Source organism: Trachurus japonicus, chromosome 17 (genome assembly GCF_045865225.1).
Source record: "Trachurus japonicus isolate A0001 chromosome 17, Traja_1.0".
Taxonomy (NCBI): domain Eukaryota; kingdom Metazoa; phylum Chordata; class Actinopteri; order Carangiformes; family Carangidae; genus Trachurus; species Trachurus japonicus.
Window position 1 is genome coordinate 26,118,924 of NC_140923.1, and position 25,352 is coordinate 26,144,275.

The 25,352-nt window shown below is 40.7% G+C and overlaps 1 protein-coding gene across 1 annotated transcript; it reads right to left on the bottom strand.

The window, feature by feature from the left end:
* Window positions 1-13,138: 13,138 nt before the first annotated feature.
* On the bottom strand, window positions 13,139-19,019 carry LOC146970745 (estrogen receptor beta-like). The gene is made up of 8 exons (XM_085805947.1): window positions 18,901-19,019; window positions 18,018-18,184; window positions 16,812-16,928; window positions 15,481-15,807; window positions 14,299-14,437; window positions 13,934-14,067; window positions 13,435-13,600; window positions 13,139-13,340 (listed from the first exon to the last, which is right to left on the bottom strand). The coding sequence occupies exons 1-8, from the start codon at window positions 19,017-19,019 to the stop codon at window positions 13,139-13,141; spliced, it is 1,371 nt and encodes a 456-aa protein (XP_085662073.1).
* Between the last annotated feature and the right edge of the window lie 6,333 nt (window positions 19,020-25,352).

Here is a 25,352-nt window from a genome sequence, read left to right on the forward strand (position 1 = left end):
TGAACCAAATGGTTAAAGGTGTTACCCTGGTTTCAAATTTCACTAGTCACATCAAATGTGTCACTTTATCTGTCATTTTTGTATTGTATTGTACCATTGCAATGGTCTGAGGGGTTTAAAAAATGAGTTCTCCAACTGAGTCAGAGATCCTGATGAACACTAGGAGATACTGCCGTACGTCTGCAACCATAGCACCAGGAACCGGTTACTCAATGAAACCTTCTGACGTTCTGCACTCAGCGCCTGAAACCCTATCTTCTTTGCTTAGCTTTTAAAAAGCCTTCGTTTTAATTTTTTTGTTTAGTTCAATCACTATAATTCGACTTTTGCCTGTATCATATCAAATTGCTCTGGTGTGTGGCGTGTGCAGTTCAAATAAAGTTGCATTGCCTCCCAAAGCAGATGTAGCATCAGATAACATACAAAACAGATCCATGGCAGAGTCAGGTCAAAGAAAGCAGTGTCTCTGGACCAGCTGAGGGTGGGACCTCCGCCCAGCTCCACCCTTGGAACATGTGGCACAAGCACAACCTGAGAAGTCAGTCAGCCTTCAGGACAAGGAAACTCGACACCCACGACCAGCCAGGTCAAAATGTAAAAATCTCTCAGATCTCACTTAAATTTTTGGGGTATGTTATACTGGAATAAGCTGACAAGTCATGAGGCTGAACAGCCTCAGTGCTGGTGACATGGATCAGCAGAAAATCCTTTGTGCAATTGTTTCAATGGGAGTTCACCTGAGGGCAAATATTGAACTTCCCAACATGATCAGGATGTAGATACGTCAGTGGCCATATCATAGCAGTGAGTGGGGTGGAGTGAAAGATTGAATGACAATGAATGTCTAAAGGAGTGATTTAAATAATTACAGCTTTTTTTTAATATGTACTGTGCTTTTCCTATGTGACCGTCAGCCTATCCATGGGGGCAAATTGTCCTTTTTAAAAAAATTTTTTTAATCTATTGTATCTGTTCATTGATTGTTTATTTATCTGCTTATTTGTTGTCTATTGTTCTATTGTCTTAAGTGTTTGTTCTCGCAAAACCCTTTTCCAATGTGGTCTCCACAAATGGCAAATAAACTGACTCTGACTCTGACATATCTAATGAGCCTGACTGCTGTTGGTTGTTCCTGTCAACAATAAAGAAGCATTTGCAAGCTGCCACTGAAGAAGACACAGACTTACAGGCTTAGCCTACAGACAGGATTACTCATGGGTTTGTTTAGCATTTAACCTGAGTTTTGAAAACGGATTGAGGATCTAACTTCCTCCTTCTGCGCCTTAAAGAACCACCTCTCAAACTCTCCATCATACAGTAACTTACCTGTAGGAGCGAGTCTCAGCTGAGGACGGAGGTGACAGTCAGCAGAGAGCTCTGTGCCGGGTTGTCCTCTCCTTTAACTCCTCTCTCTGATTTTTACAACACTTTCAACATTCAGACACAGACAAGACCTCACGGGAAAAATGGAGGAAAGTTGTTGCTTCATACCTTAAATATTAACTACACTTGGGACGCACTCCCCCCACCATCCTGAATGAATGAATCCACATAGACCACATAGACGACTCCAGAGATCTGCTGACACCTGTTGGCCAGAACATGTTGCTAGTATCTATCTATCTATCTATCTATCTATCTATCTATCTATCTATCTATCTATCTATCTATCTATCTATCTATCTATCTATCTATCTATCTATGCATGCCGCTATGAGCCATGTTTTAACAGATTATATTATATTTTTTATTCATTATAATTTCACTTTTAAGACTCCAAAATCAAAAGATTATTTTACATGAGAAAATTGATTTTCATATTTCTACATGGGAAAATTGGTTTTCTCGTGTACAAATATGTTATATATTATATATTTCATTTGTGTATCTGTATCACTAGATGAAACAACTATCAAAGTCCTGCAAAGCCACTGCATCCAGGTCATGACATGCGATTAGACTATTATTGGGCCTGGTTGAGGTTAAACCCTTTGTAAAACATGAATGAATACAGCAAAAGAAAGACATATCTTTCTTTTATTGTCTAGTTTTTTGACAGTCAGGCAAAATAACAAATATAAACCTAGGAATAAATAATTGATTTAAACACTGTTTTATAGCACACGGTGGATGTTTTCACACATACAATAACGTTACAGTTAAATTTTTCAGCTGGTACACACTTCCATTTACACTCTGGTCCAAATGCCACGTTTCCATGACGACTGATCGGAAAAAGACGTGTGGCACGTCATGTTTACATGACTCCCGGTTGTAAAAATTAGTCTCTAAGGTAATGCTAAACTTTAACAACAGAGACACGTGTACACAGGTTACTTGTAGTGATGCTCATTTCGTTTTATAAAAAAAAAGGACCGCTCCAGTTCATCTGTAGCCGCGCTAACGAAGCTAACGGCGCTAACAGCGGTAACGAAGCTAACGGAGCTAACCGTGCTAACGGAGCTAACTGGTAAACAGATACACGTGGTATCGGATTGGTGCCTGGACTCCAGTATTTGCAGGTAAGGATGCGGCATTTTCGGCAGTATCGAGCAGAGCTCCTTAATAGACTTAGCACCTATCGCGGTAAAGTGAGCCGCTGTTTGCGACTGAGTGGTAAAGTCAGCCGTTGTTTGATTTTCGTTGCGCCCGAACTAGAGTAACTACGGTAGGCACGGTCCTTGAGCAAAGAGAAGGTCCTAAAAAGATGCATAGAGCCTACGTGCGTTTACTGGAGAAATGTGGAGGAAAAATCACATCCAAGATGAGTCAAGTTACATTAGTTATATGTTATTGGTTATATTTCACTGCCACACTGTCACATCAATTCATTCATATGTGTGCTGGTTAATGGAGTTAATCATGAGGATAGTTTTAATCTGATTTTTCTCCACATTTCTATGGTAAAATGTTACCAAATTTGTACCAGAGGTAGAGTGAGACGTCAGGAACAATATGCAAAAAAAATGAGGAACACACATATGAAGAAAATGATGTGAGGTAAGGTCAAAGGTCAGCATACTGTAAATGGAGTTGAGTCATTATGGGTTTAAGTGGACAAAAGTTTCAGCAATATTGGGGCGACATTTTGGTGAGAGTTGCAAACATTGGTTTGGTAAAAATTTTCAAAGTTTTTAAATTGAAACACTTATTGTGAAAAGTCTGAAAGTCTTGTGAACATTTTACAAAAAACATGTTAACATAGACCAAGAGAGAAAGAAAAAGAGGTAAAGAGATCAGTTGGAAAATTCACCAACAAGGTTATTGAAGCAAGATACGAACCCACATCCTTTGTGTTGCCAAGCTGGCACCATACACAGCTACAGTGAGACTCGTTTGCTGCAACAGGGATTTTGCACTGTGATCAATTTGATGTTATTCAATGATGGCTGAAAGCCAAGCAAAATGCTAGAAAATGAGACCGACCAAGTGGTAGTAGTTTAAGTTCAAAGAGGCTAGTACACTAACTTATACCCCTTTCCCACTGGTCAAAAAACCTGTTTAAACCCGCTAACAATCGGCTTTTGGTGGCAGTGGGAAAGGCGCACCGACCCGGCAAGCGGGTTAAAATCGCCTTTAATCGGCTCGGCTCCGATCGGCTTGCAGTGGGAACGCCAGACCCGCGTCAACCCGCTAATTTACGTGATGACACTGAACGTTACGTCATCGCGCCAGTCGCGTCTCATATCATGTACCAAAACAAAGCTCTGCTCTCATTCCAGACTGGGATCAAAAGATCAAACAACACTGACCAAAAACGATTGAAAAAAAGAAAAGAAGCGACAGTCTGTTTAACTGACATGTTGTGCCGCGGACGTCCGTCATGACGGCCGCGGCAGACTCGCTGTCCTCCGCAGTCCTGGTGCTCCGCAGGTCGGCCAGTCTGCCTCGTCTGCCTCGGCGGACGGACGTCACACTCCGCGGCGGGCGGACACTGTGTTTCTTGCACCGCGGATGAGAGCGGGGCGACTGGTTTATGCTCTGTCTGATCCCTCAGCGGGGGGTCAGACTCGGCTCATTTTGGTCAATGGGAAAGGGGCCAAATGCTGATTGTTAGCGGGTCGACCCGCGTTTAAAAAACCCGCGTCGACACACTAATTTTAGTGGGAAAACGGCTAAAGTTGGCAAGGTGGGATTTGAACTAGTGACCTTGTGGTTGGGAAGCAGCCACCTTACTGCTGGACTATAGCAATACTTGAGAGGTTGAGACTTTTATGAATGTGAGACTATTCATGGATTCACACTAATAATAATAAAGAAAATGGCTGACACAAACAACAATAGTGTGAATGCTGGAAGAAAATGGCGGACACGAACAACATACAGCATTCACACTAATACTACGGTCAATGGTCCTTTTTAAATTTAAAGGCATGCTGTGACACTACTATTGAGGTAATCTGGGATTTTAATGTGTCCTCACCCTTACTGGGACTTAAACTCACAACCTTTGACACCAAGAATCAGCACCTATCTCACTGAGCTAATTTGTCTTGAAGTGAGACATGGTGTGTGGCTTCTCAAATAGACTCAGGGAATCACCGACCGGGCAGCATCTGTCGTAGCAGTTGTTGTAGCAGATTTCGAAAATTGTCAAAATGTCACAAATTGTATTATCTAAACAAAAATCTGATAAAACAGAAATTGCATCTAGACAGCATGGAAATGTTGGTGATTTGTTTTTAATGATAAGTGTTTTTCTTCATAAGAGAAAATCTGATGTTTAAAATGATGTCACTCTTACATTGACTGCAGTGGTTCCCATGAGAGCAGAATTCAAAATGTTCTCAAAAAATTAGATTTTGAGATAAAATTCTGATATTTGCCAAACTTCATCAACCATGACTCCAAAATATTGTAATTTTTTTTCAGCAAGATTGAAAATGTATTTAGCAGGAATTGGATGGTAGGCTATATGTTTACAGTACTGTTTACAGTCAAACGTTTTCATGCACTGTAGGCTCAATTTTCGATAAATTAAAAATCTGTGTGGATCGTTTGTGGAGGACAGTCTGAAGATGCTCTCTAGCAAGTTTGGTGTCAATCGAGCAAAAATTGTGAGGGGTGTCAGGATGAAAAAACAGGAAAACTGACATTCGTGTTCGTTTATTCCAAGAGAGGACAAACAACGACGTTCCGGTCAACTATTTATTAAATTGGATCATCAAAGGAATCAGATACAAGAAACTCTCCTGTTCAGGAAATCGCAGTCTGCAAGCAGTTAGCTGCAATCACCATCCCAAGAGGATGAGCTAGCTAGTAGGGCTGTCAGTTTTTAGAAAAATGAGGTTCGAACGAATATTGAATGACCCGTAATTCGTTCGGATATATTCAAATATTAAAAATGGAACTTATTACCTTTAGAATGACTTAAATGATTGTCCCAGTTTGCCAAAAACACACTGTCCCACTTTACCAATAGAGGGTATGCACATGACGTCACGGTACTCGGAAGTCGCTGTGGAATGTCCACTGAGTGGCAAAAAGACGAGTGGCAGAGCCGCTAAAGTTTAAAAACGAGCAAGTAACTAAGCGATTTTCTCCGAGCCCACACAAATCTGACATGTCTAGCTTTGCCAGCATGTAAAGCATGCATGACCTAACAGAGCTGCTAGAAATCTTGAGGATATGTCTCACTTTGACTGAGTTACATTCAAGAACCTGTTCTCAATGACGGAAAGTAAATTCACTGGAGCGGTCATTTTTTTTCGATCGATCAGCTGTGTTTACAGTTTCATAGTTATGATGTTTAGACAGATAAATTAGTCCTCTAACACATCCTACAGTTTGACTTGTCAGAATTTTTCAGAATAAAAGCAGCGCGCAGGTTTAAGCGTCGGGATGACAGTAACAGCTGTAATCTCGTCCCTCTGCACAGTAACAGTGAGCCGACCAGCGTTTCCTTACTTTCGGTTTCGCGGACACTCATGAGAATAACGCAGCCGTATTGCCGTTTATGGTCGGGACTACGACGGTAACTGAACCTCTTTGAACCTCTGACTTTAATTCTTGAAAGTGAAAACATGAGTCCGTCTTGCGCCGGTTGAAGAATTCTACGGTGCTTGCGGAGGCTCATAAATGTAGTGTGAAAACGCTTCGCTTTTCCAAAACTCCTCGTTGTCCCTTTAACAAAATATATTTATTTAATAATAATAATAATTACAAACTATCCACCAATTTGCTTATTTCAAGAACACTAACATCTTTCAGCTAAGAACGCTATGTCATTTTTAGCTACCACCCTGTTTCACTGTGGAGGTAGAATATGGTGAGCCATGCCCCTGGAAGTGATGTCATCAACACAGAACTTTTTTTAATCTCATACATACCTATGATGAGCTCAATTATGATTTTTAGTAATAGAAGTATACACATGTAAAGATAAACATGATTAAGCTTAACTGTCCTACTTTACCCATATTCACCCTAAATAAATACAGGGAAAAAACAACAGCACTTCCCCTTGTAGCCAGAGACCGAGAGTTTGTAACAGAAGCAGTTCTCAGATGAAAATTAAGTTGCTTTTAATTAAACTTAAAAATAATGCAATACCTAGGTCTATATTTATCTAAACCTGAGTCTCTGTAGGCTACCATCACATCATCTGTTGTCTCAAAAATCCGTTTAGGCACACCATAAGGAATTATTATCCAACTATTTTGTTTAACAACAGTCCAGGCAAAATAGTGTTTTCCGACAGACTAATTGTCACAGAAGGTTTTTCACCATCCATCATTTCTATGAGTTGTCCAGAACAACATACTAAAAGTCCTAAGAAATCCTAGTTGGGGAAATATGTTTAATTTGCATTATCATTTACTGTATAAAGTCTATGGTGCCGACAACAATACACCCCAATGGGGCTATTTTTTTCCTTTACTCCTATCACAATGAAACTTTACATGATGAACGTATCCATGAAATGTAACATTTTTTGTATTACAAATTTCTTTGAAAATGAATTTGAATATGCAAATGAGCCTTACACTAATCAAAATGCCCAAAATACACCCGAATAGGCTTCTTTTTTTCCTTTACTCCTACCACAATGAAACTTTACACAATGAAAATAGACATTAAAAGTAACATTTTTTGTATTACAAGTTTCTTGGAAAATGAATTTGAATATGCAAATGAGCAATAGCCTACACTAATGGAATATGCCCAAAATACACCCGAATAGGCTTATTTTCTTCCTTTACTCCTACCACAATCACACTTCACACAATAAAAGTATACATGAAAAGTAACATTTCTGTATTTCAAGTTTCTTGGAAAATTAATTTTAAATATGTAAATGAGCTCAACACTAATTGACTTATGGTCAAGAAGCCATAAAGCCGCAAGCAGCAAAAACAGGGGCCAAATAACACACATTCATGTCCATTCAATAAGTTAACCTATGCACTGAGTGCTGTCACTTGCCACACTTGACTTATGCATACACACATGTCACTTGCCACACTTGACTTATGCATACACACATGTCACTTGCCACTTAAAATACCTATATTGACCTTAAGAATTGATTGCACAGTCTTGTCTCCAGTTGCTTTCTAAATTCTTTTTTTTTTATTATTAGCGAACAAGCCTTACCTAACGACTTTCCATCAGAAGAAAGTCAGAATTCATCAAAGTCGTTTCAACGACTGTGTGTGATGTTATATTAAATATGCTGTTATGTTCAACAACATATGAACGGGACTAATAACTAAGTTATTTGGCCCCTGTTTTTGCTGCTTGCGGCTTTATGGCTTCTTGACCATAAGTCAATTAGTGTTGAGCTCATTTACATATTTAAAATTAATTTTCCAAGAAACTTGAAATACAGAAATGTTACTTTTCATGTATACTTTTATTGTGTGAAGTGTGATTGTGGTAGGAGTAAAGGAAGAAAATAAGCCTATTCGGGTGTATTTTGGGCATATTTGATTAGTGTAAGGCTCATTTGCATATTCAAATTCATTTTCAAAGACACTTCTAATACAAAAAATGTTACATTTCATGGATACGTTCATCATGTAAAGTTTCATTGTGATAGGAGTAAAGGAAAAAAATAGCCCCATTGGGGTGTATTGTTGTCGGCACCATAGACTTTATACAGTAAATAATAATGCAAATTAAACATATTTCCCCAACTAGGATTTCTTAGGACTTTTAGTAGCCTATGTTGTTCTAGACACCTCGTAGAAATGATGTATGGTGAAAAACATTCTGTGACAATTAGTTCTATTTTGGGGTCCAAAATGAGCTAAATTGCCTGGACTACTAGTAGACTATAGTAAAATCTCCGATTTTTTAATGAAAAAAGAAAAAATCCGTTTCAGAATTGAAATCGTTTTTTCCCTCCTAAATCCGTTACGGTGAAAAAGTAACCTTTCAATAAACTTGCTCTAGTTTCAAACTGACACAAATACAAGGTCAAAATCACACAGCCAATTTGCAGACTTGGTAAGAGCTGTTCACGTGAAAGACGACCAGATGACAAACTTACATGGACATCTGTGTGTGTAAGGACGGCTCCGCTAAAAAAAAAAAAAAAAAAAAAAAAGAAGGTGCTGCGCTCTCCTGCCGACTCACCTGCAGCTCACTGAGAGCAGAGCTCTGACAGAGAGCTGTCAGGGAGCGCTCTGCTGTTTCTCTCAGTGGGAAGATTACACACTATACTGTAGGTCTAAGAGTTCAACATTGGAAGATCTAATTAGTCACCAAAACATTCAACATAAATTATTTGAAATATTTTTTTTTCCAATCTCACTCTGGCCACTAGGGGTGTTTTTTTTGTTGTTTTTTTTTTAATTTCCTTGACAGCTTGTTGTCAAAAAATATCTGAGAAGTCTCAGTCCAGTTTTGCAAAGCAGCCTTGTAGATAGTGGAGGTATAGAGGAGGCGGCTCTGGGAGGCAATGCTCTGAAAACATCCAACTTGCAACATGACGAAGGTCAAATAAGCAGCAATAATGCAGCATGAATGGATACATTCACTCTGCCCACACTGCTGCACTGCTCCCTCCCTCTGGATCACCAAAACTAAGCAGACATCCAGCTTCTTAATTTGGAGTTAAATTGGAACAGTTAAATTAAATCATTTGATAACATTGAAATGACTCTCCTATCTGTACTACAGTATTTGTTGCATGCAGTTGGATTGATTCAAGAACTTTGTCTTTTAACAGGAACAATATGTTCATTTCAAGTGTTACTTTACAGTTCCCGGCATGCCTGACTCACCAGTCCTTAAAATTGGATGACATGGGAATTGCGTTGGTCCCAAGACAGTTTGGATGTGTATATGCAGGGACGTCAGGTTGGGGACGGCACCAAGCAGCATCTTTAGGTGTTTGGTGTCTGACAGGGTCCCAGTGTTGAGAGTTGTGAGGGAGCTGCGGCTGCTGTCAAACAGCACCTCCAGGGCTCCGGTCAGGCCCAACATGTCAGCAAAATCGAATAATACTAGAAAAAAAAGGAACAAACTTGCGTTGTACAGTAACTATTCTATTCAGGTAAACATTTAATTTTTGTCAACTGAATCCAACACAATAATACTAATCTATGCATTTCAGAATGCAAAATATATCATCCTTACACATTAAACGGGCTCTCACACCATCCCAACAAATAATAAGTACACTGGACTTTGCTCTCTGTCGATTGGACCATTCTATGACTTTGTGACATGCCTGGCTACAAGATGAGACTGTTGTTCACTCATGATGGACAAATATGGACACGTGCAAACACACACGTAATCTGTATGTACTGTCTAGAGCTAGACTGCAGCTCTGTGTACTACCTACTGCTGTAACATGTTATCAAAATGTCATAAGTAAAAGAATGTTATATCAAAATGTAAAAAAGAAGAAACAAATGAAAATATTATGATATGATCTGCATACTACCTACTGCTGTAACATGTTATGTCAAATGTCATAAGCAAAGAATGTTATATCAAAATGTAAAAAAGCAAAAAACAAAAGAAAAAGATTATGATATGATCTGATTATGAAAAGATTTTATTCTGTGGGTAATGGGGGCGGGACTAGATAAGCTTTTGCTTCTCCCGCTTTCCCTTTCGGCCATGTGTATTGTATAATTTGAACTAAGATGAAGTGTGATGATGATGATTTAAATTGACATGCCCGAAATAAACAAATTGATTGATTGATTGATTAAACAGTATGTAATTTTATTTATTACAGGATATTTGACCTGGTGTTCAAAGTGTTTAACTTTACAAGTATTTATTCCACCTGAGTGACTGCTGTATTTTCTCCAGTTGCTTTACCTGGGTTCAGCCTCAAAGAATTACAATAATATAAAATTGTCTTAACACTGAATATTTACCTTTACTAACTGAGTTTGATATTGTGCCTTACTGACTAACAAATAAAACAGCACACCAATGTCTTACTGACTGATGAGATAAAGCTGAACCTGATTCTCTACATTGAACATTGCCAAGCATCAGAACTGAAGGCCAAAGGGAGGAGGAGAGGAGGAGAGGCCTGTGGCCTGCTGAATGAAGCATTGAGACCCAGAGACCCGTGACAGAAAATGTATGTCAGTGTAGGGAGGATTTCATGGACAAGGGGAGGCCATAATTTAAAGTCAAGGTCCTTACCGGGGGTTACTGTTACCAAGGATACAGAAATAAAAGTAGCGAAGCTCCGGACAGAGTTGCGGTAAGGGAGTAGGTTTGATTTTGACATTGGTGGGGACACAAAAGTGCTCCGAGGCATCGCTCCTGAAAGTTGATGTTTTTTTGCATTTGCAATTATAATTTCATGTTATGTAGGGGTAACTAATGAGCAACTAATGAAAGACAAGAAGGCAACTTAGAAGAGTTCTCAGTTGCTCTGGCCAAAGTGAACTGTGCATCATCATGACTGACACATCCATCATTATGCACCTGTGGATTTCCAGCCTCTCCTTCTCTACCTCTTCCTGCCTCTCCTCCTTCTGTTCTAGCCTCTCCTCCTCTACCTCCTCTGGTCTCTCCTCCAGCCTCTCTTATGTCTGTCACCTGACAAAAATATGTTGCATGACATATGAACAGATACATTAGGGATACAATAGAGCTTTTACTTTCACACACGTATGTGTAATTCAGTCCCCCGGCCCAAAATATGGATGTATAACATTACACGAGCATCGGGAATCTGAGGTTTTTTTGTAGGCTTATATCCCGACCAATGTTCTTTATTTTTGGTTTTTAAACAGTTGCTCCCTTTCACACAAAGGACAGGCCTACATGAAAATAATAAGCTAGTAAAATGTTAAAAAAAAAAAAAGTGTATCTGTTTGCCATTAAATATTGGCTTTTATTCATTACATGTATTGTTGAGGCTCTACAATTAGATACCCTTTAAGTAACTTACCGTACACTTTGACTTATAAAGAAGTGTCTTATGTCAATTTTCCTTTTCTTTGACATCCTTATTACCAAGCACAGACCCACAGGCAGAGTGCGCACACGCACGCACGCAAACAAACAAACAGACAGACAGACACAAACACAAATGTTCATGTAGCCTAAATGACACCACTGATGTTAAAATCCGTCTAGCTAACGTGACCCAGGCAGAACAAAAGCCGAACATGTTGACAGCTTACTGTACGTTCAGACCGAAAGCGTCGAGAGCGTCGCGGTGGCCGGAAGTCATTCATTTTCAATGAGAACCAGCGTCGAGGAGCGTTGAAGAGCGTCAAAGGCGTTGGCGTCGCGTTTTGGCGGCGAGAGCGTCAGGAGAAAGTTGAAATCTCCTGAACTTTATGCTAATGAGCGATGATGCGGAGCAGCGGCAACCAATCAGAGTGTAGATGTCGCGGCCCCTTTAAATGGATGACCAACCACAACCGACATCAACTTCTTTGACGCGCGTCAAAACGCCAGGGTGTTCAGACCACCAGCGTCGCGGAAAAGCGTCAAGAGCGTCTTTTGACGGTTTTGACGCTTTTGGTCTGAACGACCCATTACATTCGCGGTTGCAGATTCAAGCACCGTGACCTCCTGTCTGTCCGACCAACGAGCAGGTAACTTTTACAAGCAGACGGAGTGACAGCGGGGACAGCCAATCACATGTACGTTAGCGAGAACGGGCAGAGCCAATCGGAGATCGATATTCAGATTAGAGGCGGGACTTCTAGCAGAGACCGACTGTTAACCCTTTGTGCGCCATAATCATTTGACTAAACAATACGGAGAGAGGACACAGCGGCTGAATATTGGTAGGGACGTGTCCCTAGCGTCCCTACCCAATTCTACGCACGGATTTTCCGGGACAGATCAAATCCGTTAGATTATCACACTGATTATCCATACAAGAGGTAGGCTGCCGATTCTCACAGCCCGGACTTCTGCAAATTTTTTTTTTTTGGAGGGTGTGTGTGTGTGCCGAAAAATGGTTCTGTTGTTTGGCCACTGTTTAAAGAATCATAATATAATCAAAGAATCGGATCCAGAGCAGCATTCATTTAGGCTACAAGTTTAATCAGCACCAATTAAACTTCTTCTAAATAAACGTAAACATTTAATAACTCGGGTCAGGTCGGACCACGAGCTTCTTTTTTTTTCTTCCTCACAGGAGAAATAAGGTGTGCGCTGCGCTCACCTCTTCTCTCTGACGCGTAGGTGCTCTCTTTGTGATTTGTCAGCTGCCTTGAATCCGCCCTCTATACGTGCGCGTTCACAGATTCACAACCCCGGGTTGAGTTACCGAGTTGATAACCAGCGTCGTGGTACCGCTGATCCGGAGTGACAGTGTTGTGGATAGGTTCAGCTGGATAGGCTGAGAGTAACCCCCGGGTAGGCTGAGCTCGCTTCGTGATACAGGCCTCAGACACTCACGCATGACGTATTGATAAACAATGCACTTGATGACACTCGGTGACAGTTTTTTTTTATCGGCAGCAGTGAAGGTGTGTGGTGGTGACTTGGCTCTTAAAAACACAGATAGGCTACAACTTTTTACTACAGGTTTTATTCATAAAATAATCAGAGCACAAAAGTTACCCGGGCCATGGGCCCCCCCCCCCCCGGTTCCACGGTGTGTGGATTTAAAGTCAAGATTTTATTGTGTTTAGGGTCGAGGTTCTACACTAATTTGATGATTATACATGAATAAATTTTCGTTATAAGCTCAAGTCAACCAGGTGTTTGAGGGGCCTGTGTCCGAGCCGGGGGTCCAGGCGGGAGTCTCAAGCTGGCCAGTGGCGTCCTGCTGCGGCGCCCGGTGAGGCAGGCGGGAGCTGTGCTTGATGTGGCCGTCCACCATCTCCAGCAAAAAGCTGCACGGCACCATGTTATTCATCTTCATGTGCAGGTGGTCCATGCTTTTGTTGCTGCACAGGGGACGAGACAAGACAAATCAATGCAAGAACTTTGGATGGTTGGATGTTACGTAACCAGGACGTCCTCAGTTTCGTTCTACTGTACCTGAGGTGGCGGATGTGTGACAGCAGCATGAGCAGGTGAGCGAGGCGGGTGTACTGCTGGCGGAAGGTGAGGCCCGACTTGGTGATGGTCCAAACCAGAGCGTCCGTCAGAGCGTCCAGGAGACAGAGCAGCTCCTCGCCGCCCTCAGAGGAGCTCAGGCTTATGTCTGGGAAAATAAAAAATAACCAGGAGAGTGAATTGAAAGGGGAAAAAAAGGGCCAAAAAATACATTTTCAGTGAAATTTTTACAATAATGTACAGAAGTGTTTTTTTCTTTCTTCTTTTTTTGCCAGGATTTTCTTTCTTTTTTTTTTTTAATTAATGAAAATTAGCTAAATCACAGCGAAGGAAGTCAAATTTTTTCTTTTCTTTTTAAAATAAAATGAGTTTAAAAATAATAAAAACTTGTTGTATCACTTGTCCGTTCAGGGACTCGGGACACGGGATTACAAGCTGTGATACCAATCAAACACTCTGCTGTTGTTTCACACACACTCACGGGAGTTGAGGAGGATCATGGCCTTGAGGCAGACGTACTCCTCCCTCTGCAGCTTCAGCTCTCTCACTCTGGACGTGGCGGCGATGAGCATGTCAAAGATCTCAGCGAAGCCCTGGACACAGCTCCACTCCTCTCTACCGTACAAGGACACAGACACACGCAAGACTGTAAATCTTCCTTTTTACTGGTCCATGTTTTCCGAATAATTTCATAGAAAAGACTGAGGTTGATGATAATTATAGAGGAAAACAAGAGGAGATTCTAATTGATTCTAATTAACTGAGATGTGTGAGATGAGGAGTGTAAGTCAGAGTAAAGAAGTTTAATACGACCTGTGACGTGATGTGAGAGTCAGCTGCTGGTACCTGCTCAGGCTGAGGTCGGGGCAGAAGTTGAGTTTCCCTGGATGGTCCACCGACCTCCACATCAGCCCCATCATCAGCACCTCCAGCCAGCAGCAATCCAACAGGTGAACCTGGTTCAAGTCGCTGAACTTCATAAACCCTGAGGAGAAACACATGATCCCACAGACCATCACTGAGTTTCTACCATCACTGTAGTAAGTTCACTTCAGTCTAATAAAACGCTGAAGGACGATAAATCTGCAGTATAAAGTTCATGAAACAGAACCTGAGTAATTTTTCTCCTACACTGAAAAACGTTTGTCTTTGTCTTTTTGTCTGGAGATTAGTGATGTACAAAGTGTTTTTCATAATTTCACATCAGACACTTTGAACAAGTGTTAAAGCAGAAGAAAGCGGAATGTTTGTGTTAATATAAGTCTTAAATAGTTATATCTTCCGACAGCAATCACTTACATAGAGTGTTTGGTCCGAAACACGGGTCTGTCAGTCACTCTGCTCTGCTGTAAGCCAAGGAGAAAACTTCTTGTATACTTCCTTGTATCCTACAAGCTTTATCCAATGAGGAGAGAGGACGAGGACCAATAGATCCAGGACGAGGGCGGGGGCTGCTAACTAACAAAGTTAGCCAAAATGACCCGATCGCTTACTTCTGCTTTAAGTGTCAGGTTTTATTGGTTTTTATGAATTAATATCCAATAACTGAAATTATATTTATTTAGAACACGGCTCTCTTGAATACTCGATTCTGATTGGTCAATCACCAATATTCTGCACCAACCAGAGTCGTAATGTTTGTCTGGACCAGCGACGCCGTCTGAATCTGAATCAACCAGCACGTCGGCTTAACACAGACACAGGCGCTAATTACAGTTCAGCTGCAGTTCATTGTCCACCTCCAGTTTCACAACATTACCTCCAAGTGATGCAGAGACGACAACGTGTCTGGTCCAGATAAAGTCGTTAACAGACCGAGGGAATGTAGCAAATATCCAGGTGCGTCATTAAATCACTTACATTACAGGAGATGTGGAGAGTTCACTGTCCAAACTATAAGATTGGCAGACGAGTACAAGCTGCTCCCATGTGTCTGGATTAGTGTAGAGAAAGTATTTCTATTCTATTCTATAATAAATGGATGGAGCATGAAAAGGTTAAACACCAGATCTTAATAAGCCAACACACCTGGGATCTCCTTAGCCCACAAGACCATGTGAACCAGCTCCTTGGTGGCCAGGCTGGTGAGCGACTCTATGACATTGGTCTCGGTCAGCGGGCGGCTCATGTCCATCCCGAGGTAGATCTCCGGCGGCTCCGCCTCCATCAACCTGTTGATCAGCTGCTCTGAGGACAGCCCCGGTCGCTGCGGCCCGTTCAACAAACCCTCGGCCGCCACTGCTGCTGCTGCCGCCGTAGTCAAAGCCTTTGGTCCGTTAGCTCTGCTCGGTGACGACAGATGGGTCAGACGCCTCGTCCTCGGGTTCCTGTAGCCTCCCTGCTCCTTACGCATACCTGAGGTGGGACAGGTAGGAAACCATCATTTACCCCTGGTCCAGTGACTCCTCCCACTTTCAGCTCATCATCATGTCACACTGTCTTGTTTCTAACAGGTGAAACCAAAACCTGATGTGATTTTTATTAAAAAACATTTCTAATATCATAACGCAATTTTCACATTTGAAGAAGTCAAATTAATAGTCAACATATTTATATGAACTCATCTGAATATTCAGTTAATCAAATTATTCTAAGGGTTGTTCAAGGCAGAGTTTCCACACCACATCTCCCACATCCATATTTCTTTTAAAGGGATAGTTCACTCAAAATTGAAATTTCACTCATTATCTACTCACCCTCATGTCAACTAAGGGCTGGGAGAAGTTTCAGAGTCCTCCGTGCCTTCTCTGAGTTACAGCGGGGCTCCCAGTGTTGCTCTGCCAGAATCTCGCACGATTTGCGGAGCCGTGAACTGGGTGTCAATGCAAATCCCGCGAGATTTGCACAGACACAGGCAAAGCAGTGAACTGAGACACTGGGAGCTTCCGCTACAAACAAGCCTAAAATATAGACTTATTTAATTTTTTTCGGAACAATTTCTCATGTCAGGGCTTCAATACAAGAGGGACATTACAGACGAGCACTATGGAGGTATTTGGATGTTTTTTTGGTGTGTCTTTTGGAATGATGAAAAGTGAGCCCCGTTTGCAACCGTCATACGGACATGCAGTGCTGTACGGAGCCTCGCTGCAACTCAGAGAAGGCACGGAGGACTCTGAAACTTCTCCCAGGCCTTAGTCGACATGAGGGTGAGTAGATAATGAGTGAAATTTGAATTATGAGTGAACTATCCCTTTAAGTAAGTACTCATTAATGAGCAAGAAAACCTGTCAAGAGAGAACAAATAAGTCAGAGCAGCGTGTCAGTGAAAGGTCATTTGTCTGGTTTCTTGTTTGTTGTGAACAGAAAATGAAAAAGCAGTGACAGTGACTCTAATGAGAGTTTTGAATTACACTGACCACACTTGGTCATACCGACTTCGTAGCACTTGCGGAGGCGACAGGCCTGGCAGGTCTTCCGCCGGTTCTTGTCTATATTGCATTGATTGGTTGCCGGGCAGATGAAGTCGTTGTGTCCTGAAACACAGAAGAAGAAGAATAAAAACTGTAGAACCGCAGACTGACCGTTGATCCTGATGGACGACTTCTTGCTGCTGATTTAACTCTGCCTCACTCTAACATAAACACCTGCTGCAGGTTTCTATCTCTGTGCACAAAGGTAGTGGGGTGCAGTTAGTGATGAGGTGCAGCACTGTTAAAATCCCTGTTTTTATTTTTTATTTGATCCATAAGAAGATGTATTTGTAAGATACAGCTCAGTGCAGTTTTCTATCTCCTCTCTCAGGTTCTCTCTGGAGCTCTAGTAACTAGGGATGGGCAATGATTTTCAAATAGTCGAATAGTCTTTTAAAAAAAATCAAATCGACATTAAAATTTATTTTTAATGTCGCAGAAGGAGAAACATGGAAAGACTCTTCTGTGTGAAGAGTGAAGAGTGAAACTGAGGTGCAGCTCAAACTCTGCAAAGTGCGGACTGTGATGAGAGGCTACCGAATAATATTGACATAGTTTAGTCAATTAATAATCAATTAGTACCCCGCAATTATCGAATAGTACTTTTGCTTGAAATACCCATCCCTACTAGTAACAACAGGTGGGTGTCAGCCAATCAGAAGAGAGGAGGCAGCTCTAAATCTGTCTAATTGGTCAACTGATTTCTGAGTGCTCCAATAAAACAGAGCAGATTTCAGGTAAAAACACTGAGAGAAACTAAATCCTGCAAGTGTTGGTTGGTCGGTCCAGGTGGGCGGGGCTTGGTGACTGCCTTGTTGTGATATCACAAAGATGTGACAGCACTTTTTAAGGCTCAGTTTCTGAATGCAGCCTGTGGTGCATTTCTCTCTGGACTGAGGCTTTGCTAGTTTCACAGTATTAAAGCCTTTGGAACCCTGACTTTAAATAGTAAAAATGCTTATATTATATCAAAGTCAAGTGCCTCATTAAGTATCCACAAAAGTCTGAGTGACAATAACTATTCATAACTATTAGAAAACCTAAAGCTCATCTATAGTCAAATAAGTCATGTAAATGTTGCTTTATACAATATGGGACCTTTAAATTACTTTAAATGGGACCTTTAAGTGCTTCATGTCTGTTGTGTCTCACCTTGGTTGTTTCTCTTGAAGAAGGCCTTGCAGCCCTCACATGACCAGACTCCGTAGTGGTAGCCTGAGGCGTAGTCGTGGCACACAGCACAGTAGTTGAGGTTCGACTTCCCGCCCGACGACACCACACTGTCCTCGCTCTCCTGGGAACGCCTCCTCATGCTCTTACTAACAGAAAACTTATGGTTCCCTAAAAAAACTCCTTCCATCATCTTTTCATTATATATTTGCATACAACTATCAATTTCACACCTATTCCACACGTAACTCTTGTCACCTTAGAACCCAATATTGGTGTACCTCTCAATCACAGTTCTGTATACTTTATCGTGGACCAGGAATATGGAATTTATTACCTGTACATTTTTTTGATTTATCTTTACAACAATTTAGGAGAGCACTAAAGTCTCTCCTGCTAACCAGCCAATACTTTCCACATGGTCTGCCTATCTAAACTGGGATTATTTTATATTTCTTATCATATGTTTATCAAGCTTTTTGTATTGCATTGTACAATGTTAAATCATGTTAAACCATGTTTGTATTTATTATGTATGAACGACTTTTGTACCTCACAAATGTATGCTCATTAGCTTAGAACTGTAGTCGGAGAATGCCACCCTACAAGCCCCTGGAGGGTTTTTTGGCATTCCCCTTCACATTGGTTTGGATTTTATATGTTATATCTTTTTTAACTTTGATATGTGAAAATAAATAAACAAACAATAAACAAACAAACAAAACTTGAGTCATCATCACTTCCTAACACAGACATGTGGAATTAACAGTCTGTTTTTTATTAAGACTGAAGCCTTGAGTCCCAATCATCTCAATGAATCAGGAATTACAGTTTTACTGCAGACACCTGTGTCGTATTGCCCTACCTGGTTGTTGAGACAGAGTCTCTCGGCTCCACCCACGGACTCTGCACGGGCTGGCCGCGCTGAGAGGACGGGGAAAGGACGCTCGGAGCTCGTTCCCCGTGCAGCCATGACTCCGACATCGTTAAACTGAGATTGGACTCAGCTGGAGACGAGCGGCAGGCCTGAGCTGCTGGAGGAGAAATAACACTGGTTAAAGCCCTGAAATACTGAATGTGAACTTCAAAACAGAATTTTGTAAAAGACGTGACATTTGAGGTCTCCTTTGCACATCACATTTTTATGCAGTTCTTTGAGCCTGTTCTTATCTTTGAAAGAGCAAGTTCTATATCCTGATCACGACCATGAGCCACAGACTCTGGGTAATAAAGCCAGTAGCCTAAGAGACCCTTGAGTTAAGACTAGGGGCAGTGTGCTATATATGTGCTATTTCAACAATTCTCACATCAAAACATTCAGCCTTTTCGGGACGTTATCGGAATGACTTTTCTCTTTTCAAATATTCATACTTTTTGCAACTATTTCTGATTTTTTTTCCCCCATAGAGAATGCATTGGAACAGTCTTCAAACTCTTCAAATCTTCTTACTTCTTTCAGCCACTAAAGCTTCACCATACTTTCTGCTAGAGACTTCATTCAAATTCTAAGCTGTAGACAAACGTTTTAAGTGTTCCTCTATGACTCATCTTATTGATATCTTCAACAGTTTCTGATATTTGGCAGTTTTAAAATCATTACATTTTTTGACAAAATCCAGCTTTATAATGGTTGTGTATTGCGTCTAACGAGCAGAGCTAGAGTGGTGACATCGTCAGCCAGAGTGGAGAGAGCCAAAAAAAGCAACTGGAACTTTTGTCTTAAAACTGTCACCACAGCCACAAATTACACTCTATACTCATGATTTAGCCACAGTTTGTAGCCACACCTGTCTTATGGCTAACAATCTGGTCAAAAATGCAAAGAGATTTAGAGAATAATTAAAAATATTTTTTAAATGCAGCCTGGGTGCTCTCTCTCTGCCATTAACCCACAATGCAATCTTTTTTCACAGCATAGTGGAAGGAGCTCAACTTTGTAATTCACTGAAATGGGCATTATATTTTGTTTGATTTCACCAAAAAATAGTCACAAGTCACAAAAAAGTCCTCTACTTGTTGTGGCTCATTTCTACTCTTTTTTTTTTTTTAAAGCATCATTGAAAAATCTCACATTCATCAAAGTCTCAACCTCTACTTCTCCAGAAGTATTTGCATGGGCCAGTGGTTAAAGGTTCCTGCCATCCAACCACAACATCATGAGTTTGATTCCAAGGGATGCACTTTTGTTATGTTATGTTGAATTCTGCTCCCCTCTCCTACCTTCAATTGGTTACAGGTGTTCGTTAAGAGACTCATTAATTGCTTGTGCCACAGTTTGCAGCACATCATCACATTACAATCAATGACAACATTCTTATGTGTGTGCTCTCTGTGGCGAAGCGGCAGAGTAAAGATTTATTGATCATGAGGTCATGGGTTTGATTCCTGCCTCATTCATGTTGTACTTTCTGCTAGAGACTTTACTCAAATTCTAATCTGTAGACAAACTTCTAATGGCTCATTTCTATTCTTTTCTTTTTCTTTTTTTAAGCATCATTGAAAAATCTCACATTCATTAAAGTCTCAACCTCTCTTCTCCACAACTCTGGTTGTAGTGTAGTGGGTAAGGTGGCTGTTTGCCAACCCCAAGGTCACTGGTTCGAATCCAAGCTGAGCAATTTTGTTATGTTATGTTGAATTCTGCTCTCCTCCCCCACCTTCAATTGGTCACAGGTGTTCGTTAAAAGACTCATTAATTGCTAGTGCCACCGTTTGCAGCACATCATCACATTACAATCAATGACAACATGCTTGGCAAAGTTGTCATTGTGGTGAAGTGGCAGAGTAAAGGTTTAGTAGTTTAGTGGTCATGAGGTCATGGGTTCGATTCCTGCCTCAGTCATATCACATCATTGCTTGACTTTTCATTCCAACTCAGCTGTCATTGGACAGTCCTTGATTCCTCATAGTATAAAGCTCATTGTAACTCAGGTCCTCTGTGGCCATATCGTTAGTGTGTCAGGTTACCAGTCCTGAAGTTGTGGGTTCAATTCCTGCCTTGGACATGTTTGTGTGTCATTCCGCATGTCTTTGTCAACTTATTCAGCATGGTTCAGCAATGGCATTCAGCATGGTTCAGCAATGGCTTTCAGCATTCACACGTATTTCCTTCAGGAAATACCAATTCTAGTTTTATTTGGGTTTTGGTTTTTACCTCGGAGTGGCCAACTCTCTATTAATCCTATCTTGATTAGCGACGATGACCGCAGGTGCTCGTCCTGTAGGATCTCAACTCTCTGATGCACACAGCCCAAAGCTTACTAGCCCATCATCACCGCAGCACTGACTGAATCTCTGAGGTCCTGCTCATCAAGCCTGTGTAGCCGATGTCATATCTGGCCCTCTGCGTTGTGTTTCTCACGGCCTGCCCTAGGTGGGGTTCGATCCCACGACCTCCCGCACCAGAGGCGACGATGCTAACCTCTTTGCCAAGAGGTTGACAACTGCTTGGCAGGTTGGTTAGCACGTCCTTTATGGGTGGAGTGAGTGCACATCCGTTACACCTGTAACAGGCCGACCCGCAGCGAACACGCGCAGCTCGAACCAGCGCGTCCACACCGGTCGAGTTGGGCCGTCCATGCTCACTTACGGTATTAGCCCAAAAGAACAGCTAGGCAGCCCAGTCCAGAGAGCAACAAAGAGGAGCAGAGAGAGACAGCAAAGTAACTGGTGTGTGTGTGTGTGTGTGTGTGTGTGTACCTGCTGTAAATGATAGGCTAATTATCATAGAAGGCTGAAAATCTCAAGACATGTCTGCTCCAACTATTCAGCAGTGTAAAGCTAAAGCATGTGTGGGCCTTCTGTCATATCGATATCTGACAGTAGCTCCAGCTATCAAGATAGAGATGAGAATAGGGCAGAAGTGTGGAAGAAGACAGTGTGGCCTGAAAGAGTTTGTCACCGGCCGGTCCAGGCCAAAAGACTTAAAAAATGAGTTTTGGTTTTGCTCTCCAGCCACAGCTCCACACTAGACCAGTTCTGAGTTCAGTTTCATACACTTCAAACATTCTTGCAATTACAAAGATAGGAACCTCAGTCAGTAGGTAAATCTGCTTTAAAAAAAAAAGATTTTCCTCAGAGTACAACCAGAATGCCTCAAATGTGTTAAAGGGGGGATCCATAATAATCCATATTTATGGGGATTCATAATAATAAACTAAACTACACTACATTAGACAGTAAATAGTTTGAAAAAGTGCGCCCCCCTGAAAAAATGTAATGCCCCCCCTTTAATTTGTTTCTGCATCCGGGTCTGCTTCTGTATCTAACCACCGTATTCAAACTTCCACAGTCCATATTTGTCTTCGTTTGATAGCCTATTCAAGAGACTTTTGTTTAAATACCCATGGACAGCTCCTACACCCCCCCCCCCCGAATGTAGAGGAAACACTGAATATGAAGGAATTGATGTGAGGTAAGGTCAAATGTCAGCATACTGCTTTTATTACAGGGATGACTTTAATCTGATTTTTCTCCACATTTCTACAGTAAAATGTCACTGAAAGGTGATTTTTCTCCCCTTTACGGCAGTGAAATATAACACATCTTGGAGGTGATTTTTCTCCACGTTTTTCCAGTATAAGCACGTAGGCTTTATGTATCTTTTAGGACCTTCACTTTGCAGGAGATCCGTGCCTACCGTATTTACTCTAGCACGCGCACAATGAAAATCAAACAGCGGCTCACTTTACCGCGGTTAGCACCTTACCCATTTTGGCCCTTTTTGGAACTTCTCTCCGATATTTTGGGACAAAATAGCTGCAGCTTTCTTTAGTTTTCTTTCTTCTTTTTTTCCTTTACTTTTTTTAATACCCATTTTCTGTTCTGCTTCTTCTACTTCTGTTCAGTTCAGGCGCGGCGCCAGGATTTCAATTTTGGACGGGCCACAGTAATTTTGGATGGGCCACTACTTAGGAAAAAATAACACTAACATACATAGAGTTGGAAATTATTCCTGAATGACTCGTTCGTGTCTATATTGCCTTGAAAGCACACACCATTTCTGCTGAGACAAGCTTTGACAGCGCAGTGCACCGCTCTCTCTCCCGTTAACAGTTAATCTAGCTCACCCAGCGGACCTCTCTCTCTCCTCGTCTCTCTCTCGCGCTCTCACTGTCTCTCTCCTGTTACTTATATGTGTTTAACCAAATGCACGAAAAGCCAAATCAAATCAGAAATGCGTAGCCCACTTCTTTTTAACTCACAGACATTTATTTTCATAAAGTAATAAAATATCTCGACATTTTGCCATTGTTAACATTGAGACAAAAGGCTGCAGGAATGGAAGAAATCATCTTATCACGCAAAAAGGCACAACAAACAGGTTTTGCACAATGGTTTGCACAGATAAGTCAATCCACGCCATCTACACAGTTACGTTATCAGCTGTTATTAAAACCCAACTCATCAGGACGCGATATTGGACTACCACTCACATTACACAACAAACCGTTAACAATTAATCCACACTCAAACCGAAGCAACAATAGTGTTAACTGTACTCAAGCTGTTATTACAAGGTTTACAACAGATATGACAGACAACCAGCTGTGTGTGTGTAAAAGAAGTGATGGATTGTGTCCTTAAGCCATTTACTTATATATGTAACAAATCTTTATCAACTGGCATTTTTCCCGACAAAATGAAAATGGCCAAAGTTATTCCAATCTATAAAAATGGGGACAAACATATGGTATCAAATTATAGACCTGTGTCCTTACTACCTCAATTCTCAAAGATTCTTGAGAAATTGTTTGTAAATAGACTTGATAACTTCATTGATAAATATGAGCTACTGAGTGACCATCAGTATGGTTTCAGGAGCAATCGATCAACATCCTTAGCAGTAATGGATTTTGTTGAAAATATAGCTACAGCAGTAGATAAGAAGCATCACACTGTTGGTGTATTTATTGATTTACGTAAAGCTTTCGACACAATCGATCATTACTTATTTCTGCAGAAATTAGAACTCTACGGCATAAGAGGTGTCTCACAACAGTGGTTAAGAAATTATTTAAGTAACAGGTTTCAATATGTGGAAATTAATAAGACTAAATCACATTTTAGAAGAGTCACTTGTGGCGTTCCACAAGGCTCGGTATTGGGACCTAAGTTATTTATACTTTATTTAAATGATATCTGTACTGTGTCTACTAAGTTGAAATTTGTTATGTTTGCGGATGACACTAATGTATATTGTTCAGGGGAGGATTTGAAGGAAGTGCTGAGGACAGTAGAAGTAGAGTTGTTTCAGCTAAAAAAAATGGTTTGATATTAATAAGTTATGATTAAATGAAAAGAAAACAAAATTTATGGTGTTTAGCGGTGCTAGGACCAATTGTGAAGTAAAATTAAAATTAAATCAAGTGGAAATTGATAGAGTATATGAAACTAAGTTTTTGGGAGTAATTATTGATCATAAATTTTGTTGGAAGCCTCATATAGAATATATCAAGGGAAAAATATCCAAATCCACTGCTATTCTTAATAAAACAAGGGACATGTTGAATAAGAAATGTCTGCATATTTTATATTATTCTCTTATATTTCCATATTTGACATACTACGTTGAAGTTTGGGGAAATGTTTATAAAACAAACATAGACCCTATAATCAAACTTCAAAAAAGAGTCATTAGAATAATAAACAAGGAGTGCTATTGTGAACCTACCAACCCACTACGATCTAATGCATTAAAATTGTCAGATATTGTGTTCCTAAAGACAATGGAAATCATTTTTCGAGTAAAGAACAACAGCCTTCCAGCTTGTATCCTTCAGTTATTTAAATTAAGAAAAGGAAACTATAATTTAAGAGGGTTATTGATTTTTGAAATGTATAAAGTGAGAACTAATATAAAATACAAATGTGTTTCAGTCTTAGGAGTTAAAATGTGGAATAAGCTCAGTGATGAGTTGAAGACATGTAGGCCTAGTTCTTTGTTGAGTTTTAAGAAAGCCTTGAAATGTAAAATAATGAAAAATTATAAAATACAGTAATGATTACTTTCATCTTATTATTTTGGACTGCTGACATTCTAGGTAATGTAATTTCATAGAGTGTAAAGGATAGGCAAATATAAGCCTTGGGCTTCAGCCTATTCCCTTTTCGGTCACTGAATGATATTTTCTTTTGTGTGTGTGTGTGTGTGTGTGTGTGGCTGCAATTGTGTATAATATGTGTTGGCTAAACTGTTCACACAGAATGGTTGATTTTGATGTTGGTGTTGTATGACCGAAATAAACAAATTTCAATTAAATTCAATACAACAGATAACCAGCTGTGTGTGTGTGTGTGTGTGTGTGTGTGTGTGTG

Bases quoted from the DNA above. Each gene is read 5' to 3' on its own strand.
- LOC146970745 (XM_085805947.1), bottom strand. From the start codon at position 19,019: ATGTCGGAGTCATGGCTGCACGGGGAACGAGCTCCGAGCGTCCTTTCC. The intron at 14,438-15,480 runs GTGTGTTGGCTT...GTTTCTCCTCAG, and splicing joins GTGGGCTAAGGAGATCCCAG to GGTTTATGAAGTTCAGCGAC. The intron at 14,068-14,298 runs GTACCAGCAGCT...CTTGTACGGTAG, and splicing joins CCCGACCTCAGCCTGAGCAG to AGAGGAGTGGAGCTGTGTCC.